The sequence below is a fragment of the Pelophylax lessonae genome (genome assembly GCF_965119305.1).
Source record: "Pelophylax lessonae genome assembly, chromosome: 5".
In the NCBI taxonomy this organism is placed as follows: Eukaryota; Metazoa; Chordata; class Amphibia; order Anura; family Ranidae; genus Pelophylax; species Pelophylax lessonae.
In genome coordinates this window covers 350318573-350334358 of record NC_138772.1, presented here as the reverse complement: position 1 = coordinate 350334358, position 15786 = coordinate 350318573, and the positions used below count along the sequence as shown (strand labels likewise).

Here is a 15786-nt window from a genome sequence, read left to right as displayed (position 1 = left end):
CTTCTTCCCAATGACCGAAAACACACAGTCAAGGCAACAAAAGAGTGTCTCAAGAAGAAGCACATTAAGGTCCTGGAGTGACCTAGCCAGAATCCAGACCTTAATCCTATAGAAGATATATGAAGGGAGCTGAAGGTCCAAGTTGCCAAACATCATCCTCAAAACCTTAATGACTTGGAGAGGATCTGCAAAAAGGAGTGGGACAAAATCCCTCCTGAGATGTGTGCAAACCTGGTGGCCAATTTCAAGAAATCTCTGACCTCTGTAATTGCCAACAAGAGTTCTGCCACCAAGTATTAAGCCATGTTTTGTGAAGGGGTTATAAAATTATTTCAGTCATTAAAATGCAAATCAATTTATAACTTTTTTGAAATTCATATTTCTGGATTTTTTTGTTGTTATTCTGTCTCTCACGGTTAAACGTATCATTAAAATTATAGACTGATCATTTCTTTGTCAGTGGGCAAATGTACACAATCAGCAGGGGATCCATTACTTTTTTCCCTCACTGTATGTATTATTAATATATAGGGAAAAAAGAGACTTTACAGTTAATATATTACATCATTCTGGATTGCGTGGCAACTGCCATTTAATGGGAGACTTGGCTTGTGATGATTATTGTTTATAGATCAAATATTGACAGGTTTATTTTAAAATGTATACATTAGAGATCACCTGGAAGTTGTTACTCATGTATACAGGAATGCACTATATCCAATCCCTGTCAATTGTTTAAAAATCTTTTGTGCATCTGGAAGTGCATTTTTAGTATATGGAGGACTTTTTCTTTGGGAATGTTATTGGCAGTATGCCAATAATTGCAAAATGTTATGTATGATTGTAACTTGCATTAAAGTGTTACTAAACCCAGGACCCTGAATTCACTATATCTGGTCCCCCACAGTACACAGAACATGGAAAGGCAATTAATTTAGTAAATATAAACTGCTGAATACCCTTTCTCATCAGCAGTATATAGCAGTCTTGTGACTTCTATCAGTTCCCGACTAAAGCTTGTAGGAAGATTTTTCATACTGCACAGGCTGTCCTATCAGGATGCAGGACCTCTGACCCTCTGTCTGGACAGTGCTGATTGGCCCTGTGCTGATCACATGCACCCTTCCAAGAAAGAGGAGGATCTGTGCATACAGGATCAAGCAGCCATTTCACACCATGAAGATGATTAACCCCTTCGGTTCAACAGTGTGTATACCAAGCATGCTTTACTGCATATAAACACTGATTTTACTTTTGTGGGTTTTCTAACACGTTAAGGTCATTGCCTTTTTAGGAAGCCATCCATACCAACATTTTTTAAGGACTCACAGGCTCTTTTTCTCTGCAACTGTACATGCCATTAAAGTGTATCTCTGGGCAAATATGGTCCACCTCCCATCCATATGCATTTTGTATCCCCTTAGTGGAACCTCTTCTGGAATGGGGACCAGTGACCCAGGACTGTAGTCTGTGCCCACTACCAACTAATATTCCTGTGGGGACCTCATCTTGTTTCTGCATTCATCTAGCACTTGAGAGGACCCCTCTGCTAGTCAGCCAATGGGAAGTGTCCACAATACATTGACAGCAACATTTAGTCCCTGCCCCAACTAAAACCTTCTCAAATAATTATGGGACTTGTATGCTTGCTTCTTACATGTAGTTAATAGATCCTATCCTCTATGATGTCTACGTACTGTGACTGTATGATTTACCAGAAGCATTTAGAGTAACTGAATAAATATAGGAAAAATAATTAATTTTTGGAAATGGAACTTTATGGCCCAACACTTTATCCCTCACATACAATTCTAGTTAAATAAATGTATTGCATTATTTTTATAAAACATTTGTGAATATGGATGAAGAGATGCAGGCATTTGATGTTTGTGATTATGAGTGTAAAAGATGAATTAATTCATCAAAGGTGTCCAAGTACATAAAACCAGCAAATGTTGAGCACAAAGACAAGTCTGTCTACTCCTGGGTGTAGCGTGATCCACAATGATTGATCTGATGGCCATATCACTTAAAGGTATCTTTTAAGTCACGCATTGCTATCTATTTCTACATTTATAAGAATTGTTGCTCTAATGCATGAAATTACTTGGAGCATAATGTCTAATTTCATACTCAACACTTTTCATTTATTTGTTAGAAAATACATAAAATGGGGATATCTTGATCACAGGCTAGAATTCTATTTGATGTATATTCAGCACATAAGCTTTTTAAAAATATCAAAACCAAGCTTGAACATATTTTTTCATTTAGTTTTTAGACATGTTTATGAAATACTTTTTATCAATAATGGCAGCTGTCACAGTGCTTTGTACATAAAACATGTGTATGTAAATTTCTAGGACATTATTTGACAAATATATATTTTAAGATGGAGATTCATGAAAATGATTCATGTTGCAATAAAGCCAGCATGTCAAGTTCACTGTAAAGAGAACTAATTTTCTTTGCTACTTCAAAGTTCTCTCTTTTCCCTAATCTTATCTTTTGTTCATTTATTTATACAATGATTCTTTTCTTTTTGTTTGTTTTCTAAGGTGCGATGATGTTAATGTTAGCAGGATCCAGCATATTACGAGCAGGAACTGGGGTGACATCACAACCAATATGCCCAAATGGGGGCACAAACTGTCAAATACCCACATCTGCTCTCTTTGACAGAGCCGTAAAACTTTCACATTATATCCATTCTCTTTCCTCTGATATGTTTAATGAGTTTGTAAGTATAGCGATAACAAATTAATTTTCTGTCAAAAAAGAACTACATACCTACAATATATGTTAATTTATATATGAAAACCATTTAGATTTGGTTTCTAATGATAAGCTACCAATGATGAAACTTTCTTTAGAAGACACTAAATTGTTTGCTTTGAGTTAGTGAATGTGTAAGAAACTCCCATCCTTCACATTTCTTCTACTTTAATGTGAAGGTATCTAGCTGTAGAGATGTCTATATTAACATATAAATGTGTAGGCAATGTGATATCCTTCATAGTGGCAACACCTGCAGATGATAAAAACAAAGTAAGTGGCAATTATTCTGGAAAACGAAATCTGGAAAAATTCTGGAAGAATTTTAATAGGAAGTTAAAGTTCAGCATCTGTTTTGCAGTACCTTTAGAGAAAATGGGACTACCTCCAAAGTATTCCTGCTCAGTGTATTCATTACTATATATATATTTCCCAGGTTTGGGGGGCAGATAATTTAGAGATAGGGCCCACACAGAGACAGGGTTCAGGACATAGAGACCTTAGTAGAGCAATGTGACTTTCCATGTACAGTGATACCTCGGTTCACAAACTTAATTCGTGATCGTGAACTGACTCTGGTCGCGAACCGAATTGGTCGTGAACCGAGGCACATTTTCCCATGTAAATGTTCAATGTAAATCCGCTTAATCCATTCTGACCCTTTTTTGGTTTTTGAAGCACAAGAATATGAAGCAAATTATAATACACGTTAGTACAGTATAGTAATGTATAAAGAGAGAACACTAACCTTGCTTGAGATGACTTCTGGCATGGAGGAAGGCAGGTGGGAGGCTGTGAAATACAATACAGTAAGTACAGTATTGTACAGAAGTACTGTACAGTATTGTACAGTACAGTAGTACAGTACAGTACTGTATGTGCTAAAAAGCACACCAAAAAGCAAAAAGGGTCTTCACAGTACTCACAGTACTTCTTTCTGTGTCTCTTCTTCTCTCCATGATCTTCCTACAGGAAGTCACGACCATGTGACAGCCTGGAAATAGCATTAAAATAGCCGCGGCTCCTGTTCGTGAACCGAAGCGGAGTTCGTGAACCGAAGCATATTTTTATGAACTTTTCTGTTCATGAACCGAGTTGTTCTTGAACAGAAGCGTTCGTGAACCGAGGTATCACTGTATTTGCAAATGCATGCAGCAAAAACTCTAAAAGGTAAAACAGCTTAATAAGGCTTTTTTGTGCTGACTAACTCTTCAGAAAAAAAAAAAAAAATAGGCAGGTTATTTTGCATTTAAAATAATATAGAGGCCATATACAATGCAATTCAAGTTTGCACTGCTATAAGCATTTAAGGGAATTAAACATAATGGAGGTATTTTACTAAAACTGGAGAGTGCAAAACCTGGTGCAGCTCAACATAGAAACCAAGCAGCTTCCAGTTTTTTTGTCAAAGCTTAATTAAACAAGCAGAAGTTAGAAGCTGATTGGCTACCATGCACAGCTGCACCAGATTTTGCAGTTTAAGTAAATCAACCCCAATGTGTAATTACTTTAGTGGATCACTATACATTTTGAGGTTGGGAAATATTTATTATTGACTAGCAGGAGGAAGTTATTTTAAGGAAGAATATGACATTAGTGAATATGAGAAGCTTTTTATTAATCAGATGATCAGAAGGATTTAAAAGAAAAATGTAAAACTACCATTGTGAAGGCATGGAAAACACCTCTCCTCTCTTTTGAGGAGTTGAAGCGATGGGTGCATGGTACATTGACGAACAAAAAGCTTGCGGTGATACTCTGACACTAGGAACACATTTCTTAAGATTTGGCAACCCTGGTGGGACCAGTTTTCAGTGATGAGCCAGCCTTCATTCTTTCTGGACCTCTAGGAAATTCTGTTGATACCTACCGGTGATGGCCTTGGACTCCCTGGGTGGGGCTTACCTTCTTCTTGCCTTCTTCTTCGTTACTCCTCTTTCTTTGGTTTCCTTCTCTTACTCTCCCCCTTTTTCTTTTCTTTTTCTTTTTCTTTCTCTTTCTCTCTTCTTATTTTTGGTTATATACCACCAGATGCCAGTATGCTGAGTCTATTACCTGCTCTCTGGCCACACTTTGGGGTTAAATTTATTTCATTTTTCTTGCTATAGCCTATTGGTCTTTGGATGGGGGTACAGCCCTCTTGTACATTAGGAGGCTTACAAGATAGTTCCCCCTCCCCTTTTTTTTGTATTTGTTTTGGTCTCTAAAAGGCTCTCGGATCTTACTGCATGGTATTTTTTACATGATGATTTCTGAAATACTGTTTGCTTAGGGTATTCTCTAGACTTTAACCATTGATGGCCAAATGGTTTGCTATTGCCCTAACAGACCCTATCAGTACAGAAGTACTTTTATCTGGTTACCTTTCATCTTTCTTTGTTGTTACTGGTTACACCGTGTAAGAGGCCTATTAGTTTGTTGTATAAATGTTGTCATTCTCAAACCACTCTCAGCCACTGGCCTTGGTGACTGTTCACTGTTTTGTGAGTTTGCCTTTATTCAATGAAAATATTGTGAAAGAAGAGTTTAAAACGAAAATGCAATGGTGATAAGTGTTCCAAAGGAAAAGCACAACAAAAAAGAAATCTAGAGCTGGCTTCCTTCTCCAAAACCATTACATTGTGTGAATGCTTCTCATTGAGAGAAATAGCACAGACAAAAAATGTTTTGATACAAATTAACCTTTACATTCCTATATGGCAGGATGAGCGTTTTACTCCAGGCCGTAGGTTCCTAGCAAAATCTGGAATAAGTTGCCATACTTCTTCTCTGAATACTCCAGAAGACAAAGAACAAGCCCGACAGATACAAGTAAGAGCTTTTTCAAATGTTTTAAATGAACGGCAATTAGGTGAAATAATGAAGGTGAATATTGTAAGCAATATACTTTTACTTAGTATTTGACTAGAATAACTCAAAACAAGTCGTACAATAGTATTAAAATTCCTGCAAACGTTTAGTGCATTTCACAGTTCTCGGACAAATATGTTTATACACAATTGCTTTATTGCTTTCAGCTTTCTTTTCTCTATTGCACAATTGCTTTATTGCTTTCAAATTTTCCTTTCTCTATTGCACACATGGGTTTTTTAATAATGTAACATGTAAACTTGTATTTTTATTAAAATACTTGATTCTATATTAGTATAAAACAAACATACCGTATATTTAAACCTTTCCTACCATTTTATTTGAATGTACATCCCTAATAGAAAAAGTCTGATATTCCATATTGTAATCATAAGTGACTGAAACGTGGGGTTTTCACAAATTTTTTGTGTATTCACGAAAGCATGAAGATCTGCTGAACTTGGTGCTGAAGGTTCTAAGATCATGGAATGATCCTTTAGTTCACTTGGTTTCTGAAGTGCAAGATATCCGGGAGGCACCAGACACCATCCTTTGGAAAGCTGTAGAAATTGAAGAGCAAACTAAACAACTACTCGAAGGAATGGAAAGGATTATTGGCAGGGTAAACATAAAATAAAGATACATGTAGTGATTTTAGTAATATAATTACTATCCCTGAAATGTTTAGTTGTGACTCATGTTTGCAGAAAAGGGTGTAACCCAATCCACAATGTCAGCTGCAGAACAGTAATAGCCATAATTCTGTAGAATTAACCAGCAATTGTGACATCCTATTTAGCCCTTTGGAGACCAATACAAAGATTATAGATGGCCATTTGTTTTGTATTTAAGATGTTACAAGCTGTTTTAAGTCTCCTCCTCCATACTTTTTAATCTATAGACTTTAGCCGGCTATAGACTGTTAGAATCTCGGCCGGTTCAGCAGGGACCAGCTGAGGTTTGAACCATATATGGACAGGCTGATTGTATCCAACTTGATCAATTGATCACCTTGGATATAACCAGCCTGTTTGATATTTCATGGTATTATTGCCAGGAGCTATAGCCGCTAGCAATAATCATTGTGTGCTCCCTCTGTCGGGACAACACAATAGCTCTGACTGTGTTGATGGGGAAATCAAGCGGCTTTCTTTCCTTCAACCTTTGGTTATTTTAAGAAGCTGTGTCTACACTAATAGTTATGTAAACCACTTGTGTGCAGTCCTTGATTGCCCATTCAGGCTATAGCTTAAAAGTTTAAAAGAAGTGTATATATATATATATATATATATATATATATATATATATATATATATATATACATACACTACTCAAAAAAATTAAATGAACACTTTTTAATCAGAGTATAGCATCAAGTCAATTAAACTCCTGGGATATTGACATGGTCAATTTCAGCTGCTTTGGTGTTAATGAAATTAACAGGGGCATTAGATGAGCACCTGTTGTTAATAGGCAACGATGAGACAACCTCCAAAACAGGAATGGTTTTACAGGTGCCGACCACTGACATTTTTTTTTTCCCCTACTCACCTTTTCTGACTGTTTTTTACCACTTTTGCATTTGGCTATGGTCATTGTCACTACTGGCAGCATGAGGCGATACCTTGACCCTATAGAGATTAGACAAGCAGTCCAACTCCTCCAGGATAGCACATCAATATGTGCCATTGCCAGAAGGTTTTCTGTGTCTCACAGCACAGTCTCGAGAGCATGGAGGAGATTCCAGGAGACAAGCAATTACTCTAGGAGAGCTGGACAGGGCCATACAAGGTCCCTAACCCATCATCAGGACCGGTGCAAGGAGGAACAGAATGAGCACTGCCAGAGCCTTACAAAAAGACCTCCAGCATGCCACTGGTGTGAATGTCTGACCAAACAATCAGAATTAGAGTTCATGAGGGTGGCCTGAGGGTCCGACATCCTCCACTGGGCCCTGTGCTCACTGCCCGGCACCGTGGAGCTCGATTGGCATTTGCCATTAAACACCAGAATTAGCAGGTCCACCACTTGCACCCTGTGGTTTTCATATGTGAGGGCAGGTTCACCCTGAGCAAATGTGACATACGTGAAAGGATCTGGAGAAGCCGCAGGGAACGTTATGCTGCCAGTAACATCTTTCAGCATGACTGGTTTGGTGGTGGGTCAGTGATGGTCTGAGGAAGTATATCCATGGAGAGACGCACAGACCTCTACAGGCTAGACAATGGCACCCTGACTGCCATAAGGTAACGGAAAGAAATCCTTGGACCCATTGTCAGATCCTATGCTGGTGCGGTGGGTCCTAGGTTCCTCCTGGTGCACGAAAATGCCCGGCCTCATGTGGCGAGGGTATGCAGCTAATTCCTGGAGGATGATGGAATTGATACCATTGAATGGCCCCCACGCTCGCCTGACCTAAATCCAATAGAACACCTTTGGGACATTATGTTTTTAGTCCATCTGATGCTGCCAGGTTGCATCTCAGTCTGTTCAGGAGCTTAGTGATGCTCCAGGCCAGACCTGGGGGGAAATACCCCATGACACTTTCTGTCATTCCATTAGAAGCATTCCCTGACATTGTCAGGCATGCACACAAGCATGTGGGGGCCAGACAAACTACTGAGTACCATTTTGAGTTGCTGCAATGAAATTTCAGCAAAATGGACTAGCCTACTGCATAATTTTTTCACTTTGATTTTTGGGGTGTCTTTGAATTCTGCCCTCTGTAGGTTGATCATTTTCATTTCCACCAAACAATGTGGCATCCTTTCGTTCCTAACACATTACCCAGTCCATATCAGTACAGATATCCAGCATGATATTTTTCCCCATTGAGCTCTGATGTATTTTCAAAGTGGTCCTTTAATTTTTTTTGAGCAGTATATATATTTATATATATATATATATATATATATATATATATATATATATATATATATATATATATATATATATAATATACAAATAATAATATGTGTTTTGCCTCTTAGATTCAACCAGGTGATTTAGAAAATGAAATTCACTCACCATGGCCTGGTCCAGCTTCGATACCAGGAGATGAAAATTCACGCCTCTTTGCATTCTACAATCTACTCCACTGCCTTCGCAGGGATTCTCATAAAATTGACAACTATTTGAAGCTTCTAAAATGCCGTCTTATCCATAATGGAAATTGTTAAACTTTTATTCTTAACTCTCTACAGCAACAACAATGCATTTCATTTCAACCAGCAATTAAATGAATAAGTCTTTTAGAAAAACATGTAGCAAAATAGTTTTTTTAATAGTTTTATATAGTTCCTAATGAATCGGATTCCTATTTGTTGCATAAAGTCAAATTAAATAAAATGCAAATATATATATACATACATGTATATGTCGGTGTGCACTTTTTTTTTTACATACATATCCAGATTAACTTTTTAAAATGTGTGTATTACGAAAATGTTAAAAATAGTCTTTTTCTTTTATACATATATTTTCATCAAACCTCCAAAGCATAGACGTTCCCCTTTTGGTTCTTTATATTGGACATGACCATGTATGATCTATCATACTTGAAATTTTTCTCCTCATAACAAATTGGTAAGACCTCCTAAACCAGTGGTTCTTAACCTTGTTGGAGGTACTGAACCCCACCAGTTTCATATGCGCATTCACCGAACCCTTCTTAATTGGAAAAATAAAATATGATTTTTTCAAATTCAAAACATAGGTATATATTATTTTAGGTACAGATTTATACATAGGTGCACAAAATGAACAAAACCATTACGAACAAAGAACAAAACCATTAAAACATGATTTTCACACAAAAACATAATAATGAATATTTACTGCAAATTAGTGTGACTTCTGCTGTTGTCTTTCAGAGACCAGTTCAGAAATGGGCTTTATCTTGGCAAGTGCCACTCTCATGTCATTATCATATCTCATGTCACCTCACCCTGGCCTGCTGTAAGGGGGGATCTATATGGGGGACGGGACCTCACCTCACCCTGGCCTGCTGTAAGGAGGGAGATCTATATGGGGGACAGGACCTCACCTCACCCTGGCCTGCTGTAAGGGGGGATCTATATGGGGGACATGGTCCCCCATATAGATCCCCCTTTACAGCAGGCCAGGGTGAGGTTCCCCATATAGATCCCAGGTCCCCCATATAGATCCCCCCCTTACAGCATGCCAGGGTGAGGTGAGGTCCCGTCCCCCATATAGATCTCCCCCCTTACAGCAGGACAGGGTGAGGTAAGGTCCGGACCCTGGCCTGCTGTAGGGGGGGATCTATATGGGGGACCCCAGAGTGACCTAACCTTACCCTAGCCTGCTGTAGGGGAGGATCTATATGGGGGACCTCACCTCATCCTGGCCTACTGTAAGGGGGGATCTATATGGGGGATCATGTCCCCCATATAGATCCCCCCTTACAACAGGCCAAGGTGAGGTGAGGTCCCGTCCCCCATTTAGATCTCCCCCCTTACAGCAGGCCAGGTTCCCCATAAAATAGATCCCCTTTACATAGTCTTCTCAGTGTTCTCACACAGTCAGTCAGACAGTCAGTCACTAGACTAGTACAGCCAGTACTACTCCAGTCCTACCTTTTTTTCACCTGTGTCCCGACTCCCGAATCACAGGCTAGGTTTTCCTCCTGCAGGCTGCAGCACCACTGTCACCACTGGCTCTCTGGCCTCTCACCTGCCGGCTTCTTCTGCTGCTGCGGCTGCCTGGCCTGGTGATTCTCTCCCGCGCTGCGCTGGGCGGCCACTGCACGGGTTAGTCCCTCCCCCAAACAGTCCCTCTCCGGACCGCACGCCTGGCCTGTCTCCCCCCCCCCCCCCACCACTCCACAGTGGGCGACGCCGGCTCCGGCTGGATCGGATTCGGCCGGGAGCCGAGCTACACAGCTAGCAGTGAGAGTGAGCCAGGGGCAGAGAGAGCTGCGAGTGCGAGCGGAGCGGGAGCGGAAGGACATGCCCGAAACTGGAGAATGGTCCCTGACAGCGAAGTGGTACTAGCGGAGGGTGTGCCGAACCCTCAAGACTGACCCACCGGACCCCTGGGGTTCGATCGAACCCAGGTTAAGAACCACTGTCCTAAACATTAGATGACTCTAGAATGGGTGACAATAGGTGAAAATTTTCAGATTTTCAGAAACACATTACAGTCCATTTAACATGGTTTTCAATGAGTCACGTTCACATCTGTGCATTATATGGAAAGGGCAAAGGACTTTTTTCTGGTTTTTGGGTACATAGACTTCAATGGATCAAAAACGTGTATTGAAAAATGCAAAATGCACCTGGAATATGCAAGCTGCAACCTGCATAGATGTGAACCAGGCCTTATAGCTATTTATGTGGTTGGACTTTTCATGGACTGTTTGTTTTACCTATTTATTCATTTATTATTCATGATTCATGTTTCGGGGCTGTTTCATTTATATGTATACACGCTAATGAGTTATATTTGAATTTGTTTATTTTAATCACTATTTGGCAGAGCCACACATTTATTTGCTTGGTTTAACCACTTACCGCAAAGTGACGTAGCCCTATGTCGGCAAACTTTGCGGTAGTATACCGGGATGATGCCTCTAGCTAGAGACACCATCCCGGTACCGTGGTTTAGAGCCGACGGTCAGCTTTCCGTCAGTAACGACCGATGCGGCTCGGGAGCTGCTCGATCGTTACCCGGGTGAGCGGGAGGGGACGTCCCCCCTCCCGCCGCCGCTTTCCGTGACTTTGCTCGGGGCTCCCGTCCCACCGGGAACCCCGGAGCACCCAGCCGGCGCGTCCGCCGGCTGGATGGAGTCCCGATCAAAGCCGGAAATGGCTTCGATCAGGTCTCCAATGACGTAAGCCGGAGGCGGCATCCATGACGTCACTTCCGGGTTACTGTGCTGCAAAAGGCGGCAAATTTAAAAAACGGGGGTGATATGTGCGCTGTCACTTGGGTATCCAAATAGGATGACTTCCTATAATGTGCTGCAGCTGATGAAGATTATGAGATTAGGATGAGATCCTATCCCACATGCAGCCAGCTCTAGTATATTCACTAAATACCAATATAAGTATAGAATTGCAAAAATGAGTCGGCGCTAGTGGGAAACAATTTCAAGATTTGACTATGTAGAGCAGGGGGGGCCTGTCTGATTGGATATAGAGTAATTGGATAGATGGTGTGCCCTCCAATTATATTGTTTTTATTAAATCTAAGCCCTCGTTCACACCGGTGCGACTTCTCGTGTGATTTGACAGTTCCAATTCACATGACAAGTCGCACCCCATTGCTGGCAATTGAACCGTTCATATAACCATAACTCAAGCCATAGCAGTTTTGAAAAAGGTTCACACACACACCAGTAACAACAGTCATCCTAACGGTTTCACTCTTGACTCATCTGCCCACATAGGCACACTTCAGGGTGCAGAGTTCCTGATGGGTACACCATGATCTTTCTGATCAATATGAGCAAGGGGTTAATTTTCTTTTTAGGCTGAGAGAGCCAATATTAGAAGCACTGGATGGTCCCGCCCTCTTTTCCCCTGAGGGGAGGAGGGAGGGAGGGGGATCGAACTGATGCAATTAAAGCTGTCTCATATATATTTGTGATCTGCATGTGGTAAGACCAGCTCTGAGGAAGGGGGCCTGACCCCCGAAACGCGTTAGCGGTCCTGACTGAAGGACGTGCCCCAGTTCACACATGGTGGATTCTTGTAACATGTTTTTATCTCTACGTCTGTGAGTATGCATTTGGCATTTTTTATTAAACAATTTGCAAATTGACCACGGGTAATGCACTAGGTGTTTGCGCCTCCTCTTTCTTTCTTTCTTTTAAATGAAGTCACAAGTTGCAATGAAATTGGCAGTGCAAATCGCACTTTGTAATCGAGTGGAACTAGTGTGATTTTAAAGCCACACCAGTGTGAACGGGGGCTAAAGGAAATCATACAAAAATTGTACAATTATATTGTATAGTATATGGCCATCTTTATACACCTAAAATTAACAAGGTGCACTTTGCCTGCCATTAATTGTTAAGGGCACCCCAAACTCAGAAGCAAGCACACAAATGCAGCAAAACACAGTAAAAAGGTGCTAACTGCAACACGTGAAAATATCCCGTGAGTTTTTTTAGGGCAGTCAAATGAAATCAATGTTATGTTATCAGTGTTATGGGAAAAATTTGCCAAAAAATGCATGCTCCCACTACACTAGGTGTGAATGGGGCCTAAAAATTAAATTGGTGTGTTTACACAAGAACAAGAACAAGGAGGCTTTATTCACATCTGTGCATTTCTGAGCACATGGCAAATAGGGATGATCGAACGGTTTGGGTCGACCATCGGTTCGACCCGAACATTGGCCGTTCGAGGTTCGGACGAATTTAGAACTTTTTGCCCAAAAAGTTAGGAATTCGGCAACCAGAACCGACCAAAATGCAATGGGACAGGAAATGGGCTTTAAAAGCCCATGATTGGACCAGAACCATTAGCAAAAGCCAATTGAGGGGGCAGAAGAATGCTAGGAATGTGATTGGAGTGACTAGGGGGTCCATAGACCAATCATTAGTGAATACGCCCCCCAGTATATAAGATATTTCTGCTACTATCACACCTATATATGTCTAGGTGTATATATACATATATTTGTGTATATATACCCGTATACACAAGTTTAGATGTTTTGCCTGCCTCCGAAGAACCCAAAAAAATGCCCAAAAAAACGCTAGCACCAAAAAAAAACGCCCAGGTGTGTTGTTGCAGGCATTTTTGGGGGTTTTTTGGAGGCAGGCAAAACATCTGAACTTGTGTATACGGGTATAAATACACACATACTTATATGTATATACACACCTAGACATATATAGGTGTGATAGTAGCAGAAATATATGCCTGCGCTAATGAAATCATTTACACTAATATGGTTACGCTCCTATAACACCTATATATGTCTAAGTGTAAAATACATATAAGTATGTGTGTGTATAACCACTATACACAAGTTCAGATGTTTTGCCTGCCTCCAAAAACCCCCAAAAAATGCCTGCAACAACACACCTGGGCATTTTTTTTTTTTGACGCTAGCGTTTTTTTGGGGCATTTTTTGGGGTTCTTTGGAGGCAGGCAAAACATCTGAACTTGTGTATAGTGGTATATATACCACTATACACAAGTTCAAATGTTTTTCCTGCCTCCAAAGAACCCAAAAAATGCCCAAAAAAACACTTGCTACTAAACCGGAAAGGTGTGAAAAGCGAGAAGCCACTAACCTGTTCTATAAGTGACCTAATACAAACAATCTTTTTTTTATGGTTCTGGACATGCTACAGAGCTGAAACTTCACAGGTACACTTTTTAGACCCCCCCAGATACTAAATCCAAAGAATTTTTTTTTTTTTTTAATTTTTTTTTTCAATAATTGGCTCTCTATCAAAAATGACACTTTTTAAGAACTTTTTAAGAACTTTTTTTGTGTGAATAATAGTCCCATGGGGTACTTTGACGCAGTAGTGGGCTTGAGCACGATATGGCCATATGGTGGGTCCAAACCCCCATTTTTATTTATGGACTCTCTTCAGATTTGGTAGTAATTTCTTTTGCATTTGCGCGCTATTCTTTTTTAATATACATGTCTTTTGGTTCATAGCTGCAGCAGCTTTGGAAATACATGGGTATGCTCCCCCAAATTTTTTTGCCTGTTTATTATGTATTCGGTCTGACCAGACTATCGGGGTTGAGCAGCCCTCCCCACCCCCCACACACACCTGTACTCAATCAGTGTCCACCATCAAGTGGATATGGGAGGAGTCCCCTGTAGTGCATTTGCACATCTTCCCCAGCAAGGAGTGTTATCTCCAAGGGTTAGAAGGGCTGGATTCATCTCTTTTTCATGGATAGTGTAGGACCCACTGATAATGGGGTACTTTGACGCAGTAGTGGGCTTGAGCACGATATGGCCATATGGTGGGACCAAACCCCCATTTTTATTTATGGACTCTCTTCAGATTTGGTAGTAATTTCTTTTGCATTTGCGCGCTATTCTTTTTTAATATACATGTCTTTTGGTTCATAGCTGCAGCAGCTTTGGAAATACATGGGTATGCTCCCCCAAATTTTTTTGCCTGTTTATTATGTATTCGGTCTGACCAGACTATCGGGGTTGAGCAGCCCTCCCCACCCCCCACACACACCTGTACTCAATCAGTGTCCACCATCAAGTGGATATGGGAGGAGTCCCCTGTAGTGCATTTGCACATCTTCCCCAGCAAGGAGTGTTATCTCCAAGGGTTAGAAGGGCTGGATTCATCTCTTTTTCATGGATAGTGTAGGACCCACTGATAATGGGGTACTTTGACGCAGTAGTGGGCTTGAGCACGATATGGCCATATGGTGGGACCAAACCCCCATTTTTATTTATGGACTCTCTTCAGATTTGGTAGTAATTTCTTTTGCATTTGCGCGCTATTCTTTTTTAATATACATGTCTTTTGGTTCATAGCTGCAGCAGCTTTGGAAATACATGGGTATGCTCCCCCAAATTTTTTTGCCTGTTTATTATGTATTCGGTCTGACCAGACTATCGAGGTTGAGCAGCCCTCCCCACCCCCCACACACACCTGTACTCAATCAGTGTCCACCATCAAGTGGATATGGGAGGAGTCCCCTGTAGTGCATTTGCACATCTTCCCCAGCAAGGAGTGTTATCTCCAAGGGTTAGAAGGGCTGGATTCATCTCTTTTCATGGATAGTGTAGGACCCACTGATAATGGGGTACTTTGACGCAGTAGTGGGCTTGAGCACGATATGGCCATATGGTGGGACCAAACCCCCATTTTTATTTATGGACTCTCTTCAGATTTGGTAGTAATTTCTTTTGCATTTGCGCGCTATTCTTTTTTAATATACATGTCTTTTGGTTCATAGCTGCAGCAGCTTTGGAAATACATGGGTATGCTCCCCCAAATTTTTTTGCCTGTTTATTATGTATTCGGTCTGACCAGACTATCGGGGTTGAGCAGCCCTCCACACCCCCCACACACACCTGTACTCATTCAGTGTCCACCATCAAGTGGATATGGGAGGAGTCCCCTGTAGTGCATTTGCACATCTTCCCCAGCAAGGAGTGTTATCTCCAAGGGTTAGAAGGGCTGGATTCATCTCT

At 40.8% G+C, this 15786-nt stretch overlaps 1 protein-coding gene across 1 annotated transcript; it reads left to right on the top strand.

Moving 5' to 3' along the window:
• Positions 1 to 2004: 2004 nt before the first annotated feature.
• On the top strand, positions 2005 to 8804 carry PRL (prolactin; the record flags this gene model as incomplete). Its single annotated transcript, XM_082257995.1, has 5 exons — positions 2005 to 2035; positions 2559 to 2740; positions 5479 to 5586; positions 6068 to 6247; positions 8616 to 8804. The coding sequence occupies 5 exons, from the start codon at positions 2005 to 2007 to the stop codon at positions 8802 to 8804; spliced, it is 690 nt and encodes a 229-aa protein (XP_082114121.1).
• Between the last annotated feature and the right edge of the window lie 6982 nt (positions 8805 to 15786).